Below are 19,593 nucleotides of genomic sequence, written 5' to 3'. Positions count from 1 at the left end.
GGTATTCTTCGATATAACGTACAAAAAACTTTTCTCTTTGTTCGTTATATCGATGTATACGTTATATCGAAGCAGAGGAAAATTTAATATTTTTTATGCTAGTGTTGATGTATTCTACGTGAAATTAACCCCAAACAATAATTTTGGTGAAATTCACAAACCCAATAATGAAAAACATGAGTTTTCACGAAAAACTGATTTCGTTGTTTTTTGTGCTTCGATATAACGTACGTTTTGTTTCGATATAACGTACACTAACTTTTTCCCCAAATTGCGCTTATTCCGGGTAAAAAGGCTAATGCTGCAACAAGACAATAATGATTTCACTAATTTCGTAGTTTATCTGAGAGTTATTCCTGGAAAAAAATAAAAAATTTCTATGTTGTACGTTATATCGAAGCAAAATTGTTGTAAGTAGGCTGGTAACCGCGTCGCTATGCACTTGTTAGTTAGATAAACAGTTGAGAAAATAAATCTGTTCATTCCATTGTGTAACGTTCAATAGAACAGTTCGTTTTTCCTCTGCGTATTACAATTGGTTATGGGCCCAGGACCCAAATCGGAATAAAGTTGAATAGCGGAAGTATCGTTTTTTTGTGAAGAATGGCGAATTCAGGAAGTTCTCGTTCCGGCCAGTTTGGAGATGGATCAGGACACGGAAGTTCGGCTGTCACAGGAAGTGTTCGAGTCAACGGAGGATCCGTGGCGCTGCCTGCCATAGAAAAGCTGCGCGGAAGAGACAACTATTCAACTTGGGCCTTTGCTATGCGGATGATTCTAATCCGGGAAGGAAGCTGGAATGCCGTAAGCAACGACGAAGGATTGAGCGAGGACATCAAGCAACGTGCACTGGCAACAATTTGTTTGAGCCTTGAAAGCTATAACTACAGCTTAGTACAGGACGCAGTCAACGCGAAGGAAGCTTGGAAGAAGCTGGAGGCGGCCTTTCAAGATAGCGGATTAACCAGGAAGATTGGATTACTGCGGAAATTCACGTCGGTGCGTCTGGTAAACTGTGCAAGTGTAGAAGCTTACGTCGACGAACTCATGAGCACGAGCCATAAGCTGGCGTCAATCGGATTTAAGGTGGACGATTCCTGGCTAGCTGCAATCCTCTTGATGGGACTTCCCGATCAATATGAGCCGATGATTATGGGGCTTGAAGCATCAGGAGCGGCATTGACGGCGGACGCTGTAAAAGCTAAAATATTGCAAGATGTGAAGCTGGAACGTGGTCCGGTAAGCAGCAATACCGAAGGAGCTTTGTACAGCAAAGGGAATGTGAAGAAATCCAGCTCATCGAAGTCGAAGGACAGGACGGACTCAAGAATTTGTTTCAATTGTCAGAAGCCAGGTCACTTTGCTGCGAAATGTCCAGAGAAGAAATCTACGATGAAGCCGAGCAAGTCCAAGGGACTTTGCAGTATTTTTGCGATTGGAAACGTGAAGACGAGCGAATGGTACTTTGACTCCGGCGCGACCTGTCACATGGCGAGGGCGGAACAAAGATTTATCGATGAAGAGGCGATGAACCATGATGTCGGAACAGCTAACAACAGCAGTATGAAGGCAATTGCGAAAGGTTCTGTATCCCTGGATGGCAGTGAAGGTTGTGTGAATGTCGGAAGCGTGCTCAAGGTACCGGATTTGGCTACTAATTTACTATCCGTAAGTACGATTTGCAAACGTGGTCACAAGATGATTTTTACGGCGGACAAATGTGAAGTATGGGACGAAGATGGAGAACTGATTATCACTGGTGTTGAAGATGGTGGGCTGTACCGAGTGAACCGTCAAGAGCAAGCTTTCCTCACGAGCGGTATTGAACTGTGGCACAGACGCCTTGGACATCTCAACGAAGCAAGTCTGAAGAAGCTGAAACAAATTGCTTGTGGTATCGATTTCGAGAATGAAGCCTTAGCCAGCTGTGTATCCTGTCTGGAAGGTAAGCAAGTGCGACAACCGTTTCCAAGCAGCGAATCGAGGACCGAGGAGCTACTGCAGTTGGTGCATTCAGACTTATGTGGTCCAATCGAAGTTCCGTCGAAAGGAGGCAGCCGCTATTTTATGACGTTTGTGGACGATGCCAGCCGGAAGGTGAATGTTTCCTTTCTCCAGAATAAAAGTCAGGCGTTTGAAGCATTCAAGATTTTTAAAGCCAAGGCTGAGAAGCAAACCGGTTAGCAGATCAAAATTGTACGATCGGATAATGGCACGGAATATGTGAATGGAGAGTTTCGCCAACTGTTTCAAGCCGAGGGTATTCGTCACCAAACAACATGTCCATACACGCCGCAGCAGAACGGCGTTGCTGAGAGAATGAATCGTACTCTGGTAGAGAAGGCTAGATGTTTGTTGAACGACGCTAAACTAGGCAAGGAGTTTTGGGCAGAAGCAATATCGACTGCAGCGTATTTGGTAAATCGAAGTCCGTCACGAGCGTTGGAAAACAAGACACCTGAAGAAGCCTGGTCTGGTACAAAACCCAACCTGAAGCACCTGAAGATTTTCGGATCAAGTGTAATGGTTCACGTTCCCAAAGTCAAACGGCGGAAATTGGATCCCAAATCCAGGAGAGCCATTTTTGTTGGATATTGTGAAGACACTAAAGGCTACAGAGTGTATGACCCAGCCAGCGACAGCTTCGAAATCAGCCGAGATGTAGCAATGTTGACTGAAGGCGTTCAAGTGTCGGAAGCGAGCCGTACCGAATCCGTCAAGCCCGTAGAATTCATGGAATTGTATTTCGAAGACGTTGTTGTTCCTACGATAGAAACTGTGGAACAAAGCTGCGAACGGGCCGACGATAGCTTGGGAAGCGAAGATTTTGAGGACGCTTGCGATGAAGTTGCGCTCCCACCGCAAACAAGTAGACCAGCTGATGAAATGCAGAAAGGGTTAAGGCGCAGCGGTCGGGAGCGCCGATGTCCAGGCAAGTATAACGATTTTATTTCTTATGGTTCATTTACTGGCGGAACCGTTTCCTCTCAGATGCCAACGAACGATGCGAATCCAACTGATGATCCAACGAGTTACGAGGAAGTCCTGCGTCGGCCGGATCGAAAGCGCTGGATCGAGGCTATGAAGGACGAGATGAAATCCTTGTACGAGAACCAAACGTGGGTCCTGGACAATCTCCCAGAAGGACGGAAGGCGATCAAAAACAAATGGGTGTTTAAGACGAAGCGTGGTCCCGATGGAAGCATTCAACGATATAAAGCGCGACTTGTGGTGAAGGGATGTTCTCAACGCCCAGGGATGGACTACGACGAGGTATACTCTCCAGTAGTAAGGTATGCGACGGTGCGTTTCTTGATGGCAATGGCAGTGAAACATGACCTGGACGTAGATCAAATGGATGCGGTGACAGCATTTCTCCAGGGTGAGCTGAATGACGAGGACATTTTCATGATGCAGCCGGAAGGATTTCCTGAAGTGACCGGCAAAGTCTGCAAACTCAAGAAAGCGCTTTATGGTCTGAAACAATCTAGTCGAGTGTGGAACATGCAGCTTGATGTCGTCCTGAAAGAATTCGGCCTTAACCGTTCAAGCGTTGATCCGTGTTTATACTGGATGATTCGTGGTGACCAGATGATGTTTGTTACCATATACGTGGATGATTTCCTGATATTTACCAATGATCGGAATTTGAAGAAGCAGTTGAAGAGATACCTATGCACAAGATTCAAAATGAAAGACTTAGGAGAAGCAAAGTGTTGTCTAGGAATACGGATTTCGAGGAATCGTGCGGAAGGCAAGCTTTGGCTGGATCAACAGAGATACGTTGAAGAAATAATCGAGAGGTTTGGCATGGCCGATTCTCACCCAGTTACTACACCTACTGAACCAAGCGTTAAATTGGATAAATCGATCGCACCCAAAAACCAGACTGAAAAGGAGGAAATGGATCGTGTACCTTTCAAAGAAGCGGTTGGATGTCTATCATTCGTAGCACAAGTGACTCGTCCGGATATCTCGTATGCTGTTAACGTTGTAAGCCAATATTCTTCGAACCCCGGAAGGCAACACTGGGAAGCCGTGAAAAGAATTATACGATATCTGAAGGGAACAGCGGAGAAGAAACTGGAGTATTCAAAGCAAGGATCCCCTGATATCATTGGATATAGCGATGCAGATTGGGGAGGAGATCCGGACAATCGCAAGTCTACAACCGGATATGTTTTCGCGGTGCAAGGCGGAGCAATCTCTTGGTGCGTCAAGAAGCAACCAACGGTGGCTTTATCCTCTTGTGAAGCGGAATATATGGCACTATCTCGCGCTATCCAGGAAGGCATGTGGTGGAACAAATTGCGTACTCAAATTTTTGAAGAAGGACCTATTACCATTTTCTGCGATAACCAGTCCGCAATCTCCATCGCTGGTAATGAAGCATACAATCCTCGCACAAAGCATATCAGCATTCGTTACCATTTCGTGCATGACAGTTTACGGCAAGGTGAAGTCAAACTTGGCTATATTCCAACCAACGAGCAACCTGCGGATGGCTTTACAAAACCGATTGCAGTATTGAAGCAAAAGAAGTTCTGTAAGCTCATAGGCGTCGCGGATTAGGGAGGAGTGTTGTAAGTAGGCTGGTAACCGCGTCGCTATGCACTTGTTAGTTAGATAAACAGTTGAGAAAATAAATCTGTTCATTCCATTGTGTAACGTTCAATAGAACAGTTCGTTTTTCCTCTGCGTATTACAATTAAAATGTACGTTATATCGAATTCGCTATATCGCGGGTACGCCATATCGAGAGTTCGTTATATCGAAGATTACCTGTATCGCCTTTCGGAATCTTATCCACTGAATCGATGCTGGCTTGAAATGTCTCGAAGCGCCCCTAAAATCTCCGTTATTCCATTGAAATTTTCAATTGGAAATGCTTCTGAAACCCCCTGAAACGCACATTAAAACCTTTGAAACGTCCCTGAAATGCTATCAAACGCCTTCAACTCGTTGCTGGAACCTTCTGAAACTCTCTGAAATGCCTTGAAGTGCCCCTGAAACCCCTTGTAAAGCTTTTCAAAGACCTTATGGGACCTTCTTAAATTGCCCTGAAACACTCTTAATACTATTGAAACTGAGTTCCTCGTTATTGCATTAAAACGCCAGCGAAACCTAATGGTTTAAAAGAGAAAAAGGCAGCAAGGGGGGTTTCAGAAGGGTTTCATGGAAATTCAGGGAGCTTTAAAATGTTTCATGGGTTTTGAAGAAATGTTCCGAGAACTACACAATTCTATAGTTACCAATGAAGCATAAAGTCAATTTATTTATGTAGAAAATGTCGTTGAACAACGATCGACATCAACAAGGTCTGAAAAATTTCATGAACTGTTGTTCCAGGCACCCAACCAACACCCGCTTAGGGAACATTAGCATATAAGCAAACTAAAGTAATCGTCTTGAGGATGCATAAAATTGCCTCCGAAAATGCAACTTAGAAATTCTTATTCCGTTGAACAGTACAGAAGAAAAACCGACCTGCGCTGCATGAAATCCGGCAATCTAATCGTATGTTGGCGTGCCGCTCTAATTTCGTGTATGGATGCTGCTACTTCTGCAGTCGGCTTCAGGTCAGTCGGCGACTGGTGCGTGTCGGGCGATGATGCAAGGGACGTTATTTTGTGGTGGCAGAACTTATAATCATAACTGAACTGCCCGAAGGATTTAGTCAAACAGGTTGTTGGTGCATTTGAAAAGGATTTGCTTAAAGTAATTGTGGTCGAAAAAACAAACCGTTCAGAACGTTTTCCAATTGCACTTGCTGTCGGGTACCTGTGCGATATCGGTGTAACGGGTTCAGGTGAGGTTTAGCTCGCGGAGGCGCTTGAACGAACGGGTTAAACGTTTGCGCGAACGCCTAAAGCTATGCTGGCGCGCGGTCACGCGTCAAGCTTTGAAGCGCATGTGGCTTAACCGGTTTTCTCGTTTGCGACTGAGACGAAATAACTTTGTTGCGTAGGTCTTCAAGTACAAGTACTGGGGAGTCGATTTACGATTTTCTCGCAGGAGGTTCAAGAGAAAGCGAAATCAGGTGACGGTTGAAGTGCCAGGTGGAATTTACTGCTCGTTCCTAATGACAGGACATTAGGAGAATTGTCCGCTGGAGACAAAAGCCGAAACGTGTAGCAAATATACCATGAAGCAAGATTAAGAGTTGACTTTCGATGGGAGAATGGAGGCAAAAGGAAGAAAACGAGCAGATGAAAATATGAAAGCCTATATGCGCAATCGAGCAGCAATAAGTCCAGCATTAGGGTCCCGAAGGCAGAAAAAGTCACTTCTTTTTGGGTTACATTAGGATAATTGCTACGTTGCAACATTATTCCGAGTGTGCTTGCTCGGTCCCAGAGGCTGCTTGATGGGCTCGATCGTGGGTCGAGCCAACACTTGCACTTTTCCTTTTGATGGAAGGCAAAGGCAGCGCAGCAGCAACGGTCGCATCAATCCGTCACTAAAAAATGACGCGTCAGTCTGTTTCTGCTTCCTTTTGATTGAGCGCTCATCATCCGTTCTACTTAGGGGAAATTTGTAAGGAATGAATAATTGAGAGAGTGTGTGTCAATGACTCTAATTTAAATTTGTCTTTGTTGTTTTGCTATTAAAATTCTAATAACAATCATTTGTTCAAGATATCATATATTAACTACTTGAAAATTTTAGATTTGTCCTTAGTGAAACAGTTCATTAACACAAAGCTTTCAAATCCATGGAGACGCATGGTTATTTTGTATCTTTCTGTTATTTTATTTTTTCAATTTGGTTTTTGAACCATTGAGTCGCGTCACTTTTGATGGGCACAATAATAGGAAAATATGCTTAAGATTATTATGATGTGCATTCTATAATGCGTTAACGATGTATTTAACCGTTTTCAATGTATAATAATAGATAAATATACAATTGAGGAGCGGACCTGGTGTGGTGGTTAGAACACTTGACTACCACGCCGAGGACCTGAGATCGAATCCCACTCCCAACAAACTCACACAATGTGAGAAAGTTAAGAGTGGGTCCCAAGATGAACTAGCCTAAGGCTAAAAATCTCGTTAATACAAAAAAAGTACAATTTTTAAACGTTAAGAGGCAGCTACATTAACTGATGCAATCTGTCACTCTCTCCCCTACGTGCTTCGCTTCCTCGCTCCGTGCCCGACATCGGGGTGACTTAGAAGGATGATACTCCCAAAATGACGGCAAAACATGTCAAAACAGTCGAATTATAAATTTATCGCGGCGAATAATCGAGGCTGAAAACTGTATCTAATTGGCATATTTCTGGGCGCGTTTTTCTCTGGTTTTGCGACCTGTACCGCGACGACTTGAGCCGAACTGTTCGTGTATCTAATGGAGAACGGAAGTGGGAAGGACAGGTCTATTACAGCGGCAGGAAGCTGCACCGATACGGGCAGGTGAAAATGAATTGTAGGTTTGGTTGAATTGTCTACGGTGCTGAAGATATGAGGTTCGCTGCGGTATTTAAGGATTTGGGTTGGTTGTGACGGAATTCAAACATTTCGTTGACATGATCTGAAAATGTCCATTGTCTGGTTACGCATGACACTTAGTAAAACCGAAGCCTGAAAAATTAGCTCAATAATTGTCAGTCAGTAAGAAAACGTGCGTAGTCACCCACAAACCAGATTGTGGTGCAATGTTGAACTTGGATTTCAAAACGTCTGTTCCTGATACTTCGGAATCGGTTCCGATAGCGACCCCAGTAGACACTTATAGAATTTCATGCAATATCACCGCTCGACAGCTTTAATTTTATGATTTTCCATGTAGAAGCCAAAAAACATTGTGTCAATTACCTCTTCTTCTTCTTCTTATTCCTGGCTCGACGTTAGAACTGTAACATGGCCTGCCTCTTTTCACCCAGAGACTCAGTGTCGATTACCTACGGGTTTTTGTTTTTCGCATCATTTCATGCTTTATACACGTGCAGGCAAAGATTTCTTAATAGTGATTGCTTGCAACCCAGTGAAATCTGGTGTGCAGATCCTGGAAAGGTTTTGGGGTTTATTAATTCCATTGTACCTGACTGGGGAAAGACGTGTCATGGCAGTAGCTGATCACTTGATAAATGGTGATTAGCTTGCAGGATGCGAATAATAAAAAGCGACTTGCCACAAAAGTTCAGTAATTGGACGCAGTGGCTTAATTGCCCCAACAGCGGGGTAGGGAAAAAAAACGGAACCCGTAACGTGGGTACATCACCTTGGAATGGTGCATTACGGTGTAAGATCTACCATATCAAGTTTTGATATTGCTATTTTCCAGCCTGGTGTTTGCAAGAACATTCCAGGATCAAGAATTGATGTTCTTTTTTACACTATTTATTTATTCATTTTTAAACTCTATTTATCACTGCTAGTATACCGTTTGTTTCAGAGGGATGGAGGTAAATTTAACCTCTAAATAAATAACAATCTACTAAAATATAACAGTGGAGAACGTATCATAATTTAATACTGTTTTCTATTTCAGATTTACAAGCAGACAATCAGCGATAAAAAAGGCGAAGTATCTCTTTCTTTAGAAAGGTCAAGATTACCGTACGGTTCAGTGACAAGTAGAACACGTTTCCCGCGTCGATTTATTCGTGCCGAGTTCCATAATCTCAGTTTTTTCGAACACTTGCGATATTTGTTTTGTTCATCACATCTTCATCTTATATTACGCGTTGCGAACATTTGCGAATAATAAATATGTACAACGGTTTTATTATCCTCAATCTTATTAACACGGGAACGCGAAAAAAAGTAATACAAGAACATAGGTGAAACTCAAAAGCAACGATTTTAGTTGTTTAGTTGTCCAGTTTTCTCGTAAAGCTACGGCACGGGTTTCGGTTTTCAGTATTGGCAGTAACACTAAACGGAATTGCATACAGTTTATTTTCTAACTGAGAAACGATAATCTTAGAACGTGCGTTATTACGAGTTGATCCGACATAAGCGTGATTTAAAAATTATTCATACCCGGTATAAAATTAAATTTAATATACAAACATACAATACAATTATTGTATTCTTCCGACAGCCGGCTGTCTTAATCATATCATAGCTCACATCACTTACCAATGTGAACTTTCTATCCCTTCCCACTAACAAACTTCCTTCCTGTGACAATCGTGGGGATGCGGAGGTACACACGGTCTCTAGTAGCAACGGATGTCACACTAACATTCCTTCCACAGTTGTTGTTTTGCTCTCATCGCAGTCAGACGCAGCAGCAGCTGGTCTGCAATAGGGCACTGCACTGTTTTGATTTTGTATGGGATTTTGACGTTTCTTGGCCTTGTTGTTTACAAAATTTCAGTAAGAGTGAAAGAGAAGGAGAGAATTTCATGCAGTGCCCTATAAACCGATGAATAGCACCCAGTAGCTCTTTGTTGCCTTTTGTAAAGCAGTAGTGTGCTTTGTTTAAATTCGCTTTGTATTGTTCCTGTGCTGAATCTATCAGAGTAATGATCGAGAACACGGTCAAATTTCGTTTTCCTGCGTTGGCACCGCGGCCAACATGGATCGAAATCACCGATTTCTTGAAGCAGCTGAAATCCGATGTCATGGATATGGAAACCGTTTACAAGATGGAGGAGGATAGAAGTCTATCTATCAAGATTAAAACGGCAGCGGCAATGGAGGAGGCGTTGCGAACAAATTCAGGACCTGTCAAATTCAGCTATTCCAGCGGAAAAACGGTTGACGTTATCATGTCACGTGCCGGAAGTAACGTGCGATACGTACGAGTATTTGATATTCCCCCGGAGGTATCTGATGAGGATCTGTCGTTGGTCCTGGGAAAGTATGGCAAAATCGAAAACGTTATCCGTGAAAAGTTGCCGCCGAACCTAAGACTCGATCATATGTTCAACGGAGTGCGAGGTTTGCATATTGACGTGGAAAGCGATATTCCATCAACGGTGCAAATCCTCCAATGGAAAGGGAAGGTATTTTACGAGGATCTGAAGAATAAGTGCTTTTTGTGCCAACAGGAGGGGCACCGTAGAAACAGCTGTCCGCAACGACAAACACGGAACCAAAAGGCAAAAGGAGTGGAAGCTGTTTCCAGTAGCTATGCTAATGCCGTCATTTACGGTGGTGCAGCGCAATGTCAACAGGAAGTCGTAAATGAAGAAAAGGAAGCCATTGAAGAGGAACAAATGGAGAATGGGGAAGCGGAAGCGGAGGAACAAAGCGGATATCAAGGAGCATTGAAAGTGACGGAGTCGGTTGAGCATCGAAGCAAGTATGAAAAGACATTGGCGGAAAATTGGGCGAAACACGAGGCGGAAAAGCGTAAAAGACAAGAAGAATTTCGAAAACAGGAGAAGTCAATGCAGCGGAGATATCAAGAGGATCTACGGGCGAAAGAGAAGGCGCAAAAGGAGCGGTGGGAGAAGTATGAAAAGGAGCGAAGAAGTAGGCAGGAGAAATATCATCAGGAATCATCTCAACAACAGCAAGTACTTCCAGTGGAAAGCAATCTACAGTCTCCACCCAAGAAGAACGCTCGTAAGCAGTGATTAAGTTTTTTTTCTTTTATTTGTATTAAATTATTGATTGTATTTTTATAAATTTACTGATTTCGGCTCCGTAATGCTTCAAAGCGCTTGAGCCTTACAAATAAACGAAATGAAAAAAAAAAACATTCCTTCCCTTCCCCGATGACCGTAAGGACGTGGCCGGCGCCGGTATTGACAATATAAAGTTTTGAACCTTCAAAATTGCACAGGATGAAAAGCTACACCTATCCTCTTGGTTCCTGTGCAATGTTGACTGTTCTGGTCAGTAACGGAGTAGCAACTACGAATTGCACGGTCATCTCATGCTCATGCTCATGCCAACAGCGGGGTAGGAAAAAAAATCCAGAAGTCAGATCAATTTTTGACACAGAGTCTTTTGGCATCTGAACGAAAATTTATGAGTTTTGAGCAGCCGAACGGTGGAGTTGCACGAAATTTTGACAGTTTTCCCTGGAAGTCTGTACCGGAACCGAATCTGAATCATCTTGATATGGAGTCCTTCTCGCTGAGACCGGCCCGCTATTTACATCCTGTGTTCAAAAAAGTTTAAGGTGCCAATTTTCTGAAAGTCCTCCCCAAAAAAGTAAGGAAAATGCATTTGATTACTCAAATTGATGGACCCCCGTTAGTTAGAGCCAACAATTTTTTGCAGACCCCTCGATTTTGGTCAAATAGTGGCTCATTTAAATCGTTATAACTCGAAAGTTTCTCCAGAAACCACCTTAAAACAAAATGTGGTTGAAAAGAGGAAAGATAGAGCTACTTTTTACAATAATAAAAAGTTGGGTCGGCCATATTGATTTTGGCCGCCATCTTGGATTTTTTTTCTAAAACTTGTTTTTCACCATGATGGCAACCACCGATTTTCAAATTTTTTGCATCAATTGAAAGCTGAAACATTCATACATAACATATAAAAAAATAGAGATGTCGTTTTCTTCTTTCAAAAGTTATCTGCCGTTTTGTAGACCATGCCACTTTTGCGCACTGGGCACGGTGCCGGCCGTTTACATATATGCAGCGTTATTTCGCAGTGTTTACGAGCACGAATTTGAAATTTGAACCAACTAATGGAAAGCTGAAGGTTTAAGGTTTTCAAAACACTAAAAAAGTTTCAATAGCAATGCCCGGATCATTGAGAAACAGTCGAAAACGGAAACGAACCTCCGATTTACCCAAATTTTGCGACAGGTGCTTTAGAGTATACATGCAGGCGTAAACTCCGATGCTGTTGCATGTCGTTGCCGGCGCGCATGGAAATACAGGGGGTGGCTAAAATGTTTGGGATAGGCATTTTTTTTTCTCCCACAAAAAAATTCAATATGCTGTAACTTTTCGTAGAGTGCATCCAAAATTCTCAAATTTTGACTGATTATCTATGCTGATTTATAGCCCTGTTATATATGCATTATTGGTACAAATTTGGGCTCGATTGAATAACTTTTCGCGAAGTTAGAACCGTTCGGGTAAAACACTATTTTTTAGACAACTCATTTTTGAGCAGTCATATCTCGGAAACCAGTGAACCGAATTGAATGAATTTTTTAACGTTTATCAACAATATATTGATACTTAATACAACGTTATAAAATATAATATTTTCTTACGGCGAATTAAGTTATACCGGGTTGAAATTTTTACCCATATAGAGGAAAATAAGTCAAATTTACAATACCATACAAGAATTACTAAATGTGTTCTTCCTTTAATCTAAATAGGTTCTGATATATATGATTAGAGATAACTAGAGAACAGAAGCGGAAAATCTTTGGACATCAACACTAAAATTTATTGACATTGAAGTAAAAAAATTACATTTTTTGGAGAAAAATCCAAAAAGTGTCAATCCATGATAACTTTTTTCAACGTGCAAAAAGTGTTTATGTTTTAATGGTTTGTGAAGCATACGCATATTTTTAGTGTACGTTCAAAATTTCATTTAATTCGGTTCACTGGTTTCCGAGATATGACAACTCAAAAATGAGTTGTCTAAAAAATAGTGTTTTACCCGAACGGTTCTAACTTCGCGAAAAATTATTCAGTCGAGCCCAAATTTGTACCAATGATGCACATATAATAGGTTGACAAACAGTCAAAATTTGAGATTTTTTGATGCACTCTATGAAAAGTTATAGCATGTTGAACTTTTTTGTGAGAGAAAAAAAAGTTGCCTATCCCAAACATTTTGGCCATCCCCTGTATATGGAGAAAACGTGGCTTCGTGGGGTCTCCAGTTAGCCTAGTGGTTAACAAGGTTTATATATATTGTAAGGTTGAGAATGACGTTTAGTTTGTGGAGAAAAGCAGAGGAAGCGAAATTTCAAAGGAATTTGAGGAGGCGTGGGATTTGTTTTCAGAATTACTCACGGTGAAAAAATAATGGCCGCTCAGCCAGTTTTGACATCTAAGACAACCTTAGAATATATATAAAAACCTTAGTGGATAAGTTTTTGGATCGCCAATGCGGAGACGGCAGGTTCGATTCCCGTTCCGGTCGGGAAAATTTTCTCGGCTCCCCGGGCATAGTGTATCATTATACTTGCGTCACTATATACAAATTCATCCAATGGCAGGCAAAGAAAACCCTTCAATTAATAACTGTGACAGTGCTCAAAGAACACTAAGTTGATGTGAGGCACGCCAAGTTCCAGTTGGAACGTATAGCCACAAAGAAGAAGAAGAAGAAGTGGCTTAATTTTCAAAACTGCAGATAACTTTTGATAGGAAAAAAACACATGTCTAATTTTTTGATATGTTATGTATAAATGTCTCAGCTTTAAATTTATGCAAAAATTTTGAAAATCGGTGGTTGCCATCATGGTGAAAAAAAATGTTTAGGTTTAAAAATCCAAGATGGCGGCCAAAATCAATATAGCCGACCCAACTTTTTATATTTGTAAATAGTAGCTCTATCTTTCCTCTTTTCAACAACATTTCGTTTTGAGGTGGATTTGGGCGAAAATTTCGTGTTATAACGGTTTAAATGAGCCACTATTTGACCAAAATCGAGGGGTCTGCAAAAAATGTTGTGGATCTAACTAACAGTTTCAGTAACCAAATGCATTTTCCTTACTTTTTTAGCGAGGACTTTCAGAAAATCGCCACCTTAAACATTTTTAAAGACAAGGTGTAAACAGTGGGCCGGTCTCAGCGAGAGTTATCCAATGGCAATAGATATGCTCATCTTTGCAACTTCATCCATGATTTGTGCAAGTATTCATGCTATGCTATGCTAATATGTTCTGATAGTATGAGCAGCCTACGTGCCTTAAACTCAACCAATTTCAATATAAAAGCCCGTCACTTAATTTTGGAACTAAAAAAAGTTTGATATACACCCTCAAGGATTTTTTTTTATAAAAATTGTATGGGTTCCTTCACATTGTAAAATTTGTGGCAAACTTTGAAAAAAATAGGTGTTATTCGTGGAATCATATTTAATCACAATATCATTGCATTGGGGTCTCCAGTTAGCCTAGTGGTTAAGGCTATGGATTGCCAATCCGGAGACGGCGGGTTCGATTCCCGTTCCAGTCGGGAAAATTTTCTCCCCTGGGCATAGTGTATCATTGTACTTGCCACACAATATACAAATTCATGTAATGGCAGGCAAATAAATAAACGGCAACATTTTAGAAATTCTAGTGAAAAGAGACGTTGGTGTTAGTTATTCTATTTGTCACTCTGTTAATCTTTCTCCGTAGTATAAAAATATGTCCACCAGTAGGACATTTGTTGTTTTTCTAAATTGATTTCGCATCTTTACGTTAGCAAAAGTTAATGTGATTGTGGGGGATATTATGGAGATATTGATCACATCGTGCTTTTTTGCTCAAAATTATTCAAGCCAGAAGAAAATTTTTCAGTGCTTTAAAAATTTCGAATCATCATAGGGTCTGGGACCATTTGGGCAGGAGCACCTATTTTGGGCACTTGCTGCTAGAACTCAGTCAATTTCAAATCGATTGACTTGAATTTTTGTTCATGGCTAGATACTGTGCCTAGCTGACCGTGTCTCAAAAATCAAGTCAATCGGTTGAAAATTGACTGAGTTATAGCAGCAAGTGCCCAAAATAGGTGCTCCTGCCCAAATGGTCCCAGACCCTATATTAAATCTGTTTGAGATACTTTTGGTGGCAAATGTACTCTTATGTTAAAACTATTGTACAACTTTTTACGAGATTAAGCTTTTTTTTCTGGCTTCAAAATTTGAATTCAAAATTCGCAGAATTTCCAAACCAGCAACTAAAAACAACATTGTCCGCTTGGTGGTCCTGGAACCGGTTCCCAGGTCCAGTTCCGAGGACCCCGGAAATGTGGTCATTTCTCGATTTTTTTTTTACTATGCCGTGCGACATATCTAAATTTGCAGAATTTTGATGAATTGATTTGTCTTTATTTAAGAGACTTTCAGCCCTTGGCTGGTTAGTCTCCCGGCAGAATTTTGATGCGAATACAATAGTGCTTACATCAGATATCAGAGGCAGGATTAGCCACTTGGTGGTCCCGGAACCGGTTCCCAGGACCCCGGAAATGTGGCCAATTCTCGCAGTTTGTATGACCTTGCCGTATGGCACATCAAAATTCTCAGAATTTCATAGATACTTCATCAGTCTTCAAACCAGCAACCGGAAACAACATTGTCCACTTGGTGGTCCTGGAACCGGTTCTCAAAGTGCGAGAATTGACCTCATTTCCGGGGTCCCGGGTATCGATTCCGGGACCACGAAGTGGCCAATTTTGCTTCTGGCTTCTGACATGGTCACTGATGTATTCTCCAAAAAAATCTGCAACTTTTGATGTGTCGTACGGCATGGATTCATCATATTTGTAAAATGGTCACCTATCGGGGGTTTCTGGGAAGCCGTCCCGAGGCCTCAAGATTTAGTCCCGTGGCCACCTGACAGCCGAAACTCATCTGGTCAGTTGCTTAGTGGTTGGGGCAGTTTGATGCTGCTTTTTCCAGCGCATTTAGCTCTCCAAACATTCAAATCAAATGCATTTTGCATAACACAGATTAAAATTATGAGATTTACAACTTCAGTTTAGTAATGAAAACTTAGTGTTGTGATGGTTTACATGATATATCATGTAAATTTGTGTTATATATCATGTAACTGAGTCATGCTGAATTACATGACATACACTACCCGCCAATAATATGGAATCGTTGCAATACTCAGTATTGCAGCACCCAAAAAGTTTGGCATCACCCAAAATAAGGAGGAAAAATAGAGTAAACCTAGAACCAATTAGGTTGTGGGTACGAGTTGCATTTTGAAAGAGAATTAGGGGGGTCATAAGTGATTTGTGCCTCAAAGACCTGACATAATCACATTTTAGGGTGATGCCAAACTTTTTTGGGTGCTGCAATATTCAGTATGAATGTTGCACTATGCGATTCCATATTTATGGCGGGTAGTGTATAATGGAAGTTTACATGATATTTTATGACTTTTACATGACATGTCATGTAAACTTCTGTGATATCCCACGCCCCAAACATGTGCATCATATATCACAGAATTTTACACTCTTTTTTCGATCTGTGAACTTATTGCAAAAAATACTCTCCTGCGAAAATGGCCAAACCATGGTCCCTCTGGCGTCGGTTCAAAGTGGCCACATCCAACCGAACCTTAGTTTTGATCCGGATCCACAAAATTTAAGCCCTATCGATAATTTTGAGTACAAAAACTTTATTATTTTATTGAGAAATGACTGTAAAATCGTTATACCAAATCCGGGTCAATATGACCCGAACACCTTAAACGTAACTTTTTTTGTCCAGCCCTTAGAAATAGCCAATATTATCGGTCAAAATTAAAAAAAAAAGTTTTTGGTAAAAGATTAAAAGTCACTAAGTTTCAAAGCTATAGCAAATCAGGATCAAAAGATAATGCGCCTGAAAAGTGCGATCCGGGTCATATTGACCCGAACACCGTAGGAAGGTTAAAACGCATTTTTATATATTTAAAATCGTGAAAACTCGCTTACGTAATAAATTAACAGACCCTTATGCAACAAAAAGAAAAAAATAAGTCGGAAAAGTAAAGACAAAATAAATAAAAAGATAAAATGAATCAATAGGATCAATTGGTGTATGAGAAATGCAAAAAGGAATAGATGTAAAGAAAATAAATGCAAAAAAAAAAACAATTATGCATTGTAATAAAAATTATGAAATTGCTTTAATTTAAATTTAACCATTAATACAAATATGGAACTTTTTGAAAGAATCCACTAAACATCACGAACAAATAAGAAGAGGTGTGAAACTCTGACCACCAACAGTTTCACACTTGATCAGTCATTTAGCGGTTTGTTTGCTTTCGATTTAACAGTAGGTAGGTATGTAGCCTGAACGAGTATCACAGCCTCAACCGAATGAGATAGCCTGAACAGCTACCATGCGAGCCAAACAAAGACAGCTATTGGCATGAACGAAAAGCGAAACGGCACCAGTACACACGGCTGCACCGCGTCCTGAGGGCGGAGCAAGCTACTGTGAGTAAAACCTCGCCGGAGTAGAATGAGAAATCCCAACGTATACGTACCTTCAGAGAGCGAGAGGATGTATGAACAGCAAGAATGCATAACCAGCACGCGACACGGCTTAGCTCCCTTCCTTGCTTGCTTGGTGTACTGCCTGCATGCGGCTTGCTCCGAAGCGTTTGAAAGCGTTTCGTTTTCCGGAAGAGGGTCACGAGACACGTCGATAGGCGATTCGCCGTGGAAAATTGTGGAAGGGAGTTGGATGAGTGAAGATGATGATTGTTCCTTTGAGTTTGTCAGGTATGTCAGAATAATGGATCGTTTCGATAAGATAGGGGGAGCCATAACTGTGCTACATTAAAACGATTTGGAAACTGTCTTAATATAAATTGGATTTCAAGATTTCCAAACATTGGTTGAATAATTAAAAACATCTCATTCAATAAGTTTTGGAAATTCATATTTTATTCCACATTAATTGTATTTTGAATCCATCCGCTTATTACATAAACATACGTAAACCTATTATTATGTTCGAATTAAAAAAAAAACCCTCAAAAACAAAATGGTGAACAAATACTAAATTTCTGAAAAAAAAAAATTTAACACAATATTATCCAAAATTCCATCATCATTTTGATAACCCTTCTGCCACCAACGGCAGAAAAGTAAAACCTTGTAAGCTTAAGTGTAGTCACATGGCCTCTTCCGTTGTTACGATGATGGCAATATGATGATAGGACATGTCAAACTGCGAAGAAGACCAAGATGGAGACGCTCGTGCCGTGGCCCAACTTGTCATTGTCCGATGATGGTAGACCCAAGTCGTTAAATTAATTAGGAAAGGGGCCGGATCCGCCGCTCCAGGGGAAAATACGACTATGGCCGGTTCCATTGGCTTGCGTTTCGTTGCCGGTACGAAGAACATAGAAAATTGATTGTTCGGATGCCAGGAAGAGATAAGGGCAATTCCCTCTACCAGTCTACCCCCTAAATAATGGCTAGCACAGGTTTGAGAGGAATTAATCGTGAAAGGCGATGCACATTGCCAGGGTTTAGATAGGCAATAAACGGGGCCAGCCGGAAGACGTACATAATAGCTTCATTTGCGATGGCATGGCATGACACTGTGGAAAAGCGTTCCGATAAGGCCATTTTGTGGCACGTGGTGTAAAAGGCGGGGAATGAGTTTGGTTGGTGGATTACAGTGAATATGATAGTCGTTGGTTTTCGGTTGGAAATCAATTACGAATATTAGGTGGAATAGGTTGTTCAATTGTGCATGAATGTTATTCTTGTTTAAAACGTATGAGTTTTCATAAATAATTTTCAAAGTTAAAGGCTGGCATTGAAAATAAAAGAAATTAAAAACGAAGATGTGAAGCAGAAAATTACTCGATTTAACGAACCAAAAACGGTGAATCAATACATTGAATATGTATATCATATTATATTATTTATTGTAACTTTTCAATAATATGGAACGAGCTCACTAATAAATTGAGATTCTTGTGTCAACCAATCAGCAAAACAAAACTTTTTTCACTCGACACACGCGAAATTACGACGCATACGAACAACTGATAGAAACTACAAATAACTAACTCATTGCGCATGTGAATCTTCGATGATATAAAACAATCGCAAACACCAACATTTATTTGTTGGTGATTCATTCGCCTATGACACATTTTTGGCACTACTATTAGATGAAACTCCAACTCTAAAGGGTCAAGTTTTAGAATGCTAAATTAATGGAAAAGATGGGGCAAAGTCAACCTACAGCATGATAATGAATTTCCAAACATGGCCCATTAACATTTTTCACGCCGATTCTTAAAAAAACTCCAGTCGGCTGTAACCCATTTGGCATAATGCCATTAGGTAAAACGTAAATGGTGTTCCTTACTCACTCTAATTGGTCTAATTCCCAAGATTTTTTTGTTGCCAAGGTTGTTCGAAACCTCTTTATAAAAGAGCCTTTCACTCCAAAATCTACCCAGCAAAAATTTTTGCTGTATAAGAGTGGAACAAATCACTCTTAAGCAAATTTTCAGCTCCTTCCTTGGGTATGGGAATTGATTTAAAAATAAAAAAATGTTAGTTTTAGGCCAAACAATTACAATTTGCGATGGTCGTTTCAATACATCGATCAGAATTAACCCTGTAATACACAATCCCACTTTAAAGTAATACGGGACGCCGTATTATTTTCCCTATCTTCCCTCTTTCTACAGTTTGCTTCACGATTTTGAAATTGGTAATCTCGATTTGTATCGCACAGAAGAGGCTTGCTTAAAACAATCAGCATATGCACTGCAATTGAGCTGAGCATACAAAATGATAAGTTTTTGTTCCACAAAATAGATTCTGAGATAAAGATGGGCGTGGCCGGGAATAATGGCATTTGTGCTTTTGGTATTCTTGCATAAGATTGGAGCAAAGTTAACTCCCCGGCCTTGTTCCGAAAAGCAATCCGAGCAAGATTAGCAAAAGGTACATGAATGTTGTTAGTATCCAATCTACGAAGTATACCGTAACTACGCTAACGCTAAGGCTAA

General features: G+C 40.8%; 1 protein-coding gene across 1 annotated transcript; it reads left to right on the top strand.

Moving 5' to 3' along the window:
• Positions 1–9,376: 9,376 nt before the first annotated feature.
• Positions 9,377–10,556, top strand: LOC134288966 (uncharacterized). Its single transcript, XM_062854905.1, has one exon. It carries the CDS (start codon positions 9,479–9,481, stop codon positions 10,535–10,537), a length of 1,059 nt encoding a protein of 352 aa, XP_062710889.1. The 5' UTR covers positions 9,377–9,478; the 3' UTR covers positions 10,538–10,556.
• Positions 10,557–19,593: the final 9,037 nt, after the last annotated feature.

This window comes from Aedes albopictus, chromosome 2, assembly GCF_035046485.1.
Source record: "Aedes albopictus strain Foshan chromosome 2, AalbF5, whole genome shotgun sequence".
Lineage (NCBI taxonomy): Eukaryota > Metazoa > Arthropoda > Insecta > Diptera > Culicidae > Aedes > Aedes albopictus.
Note: the sequence above shows the minus strand (reverse complement) of the source record. Positions and strands in the feature narration are given on the sequence as shown.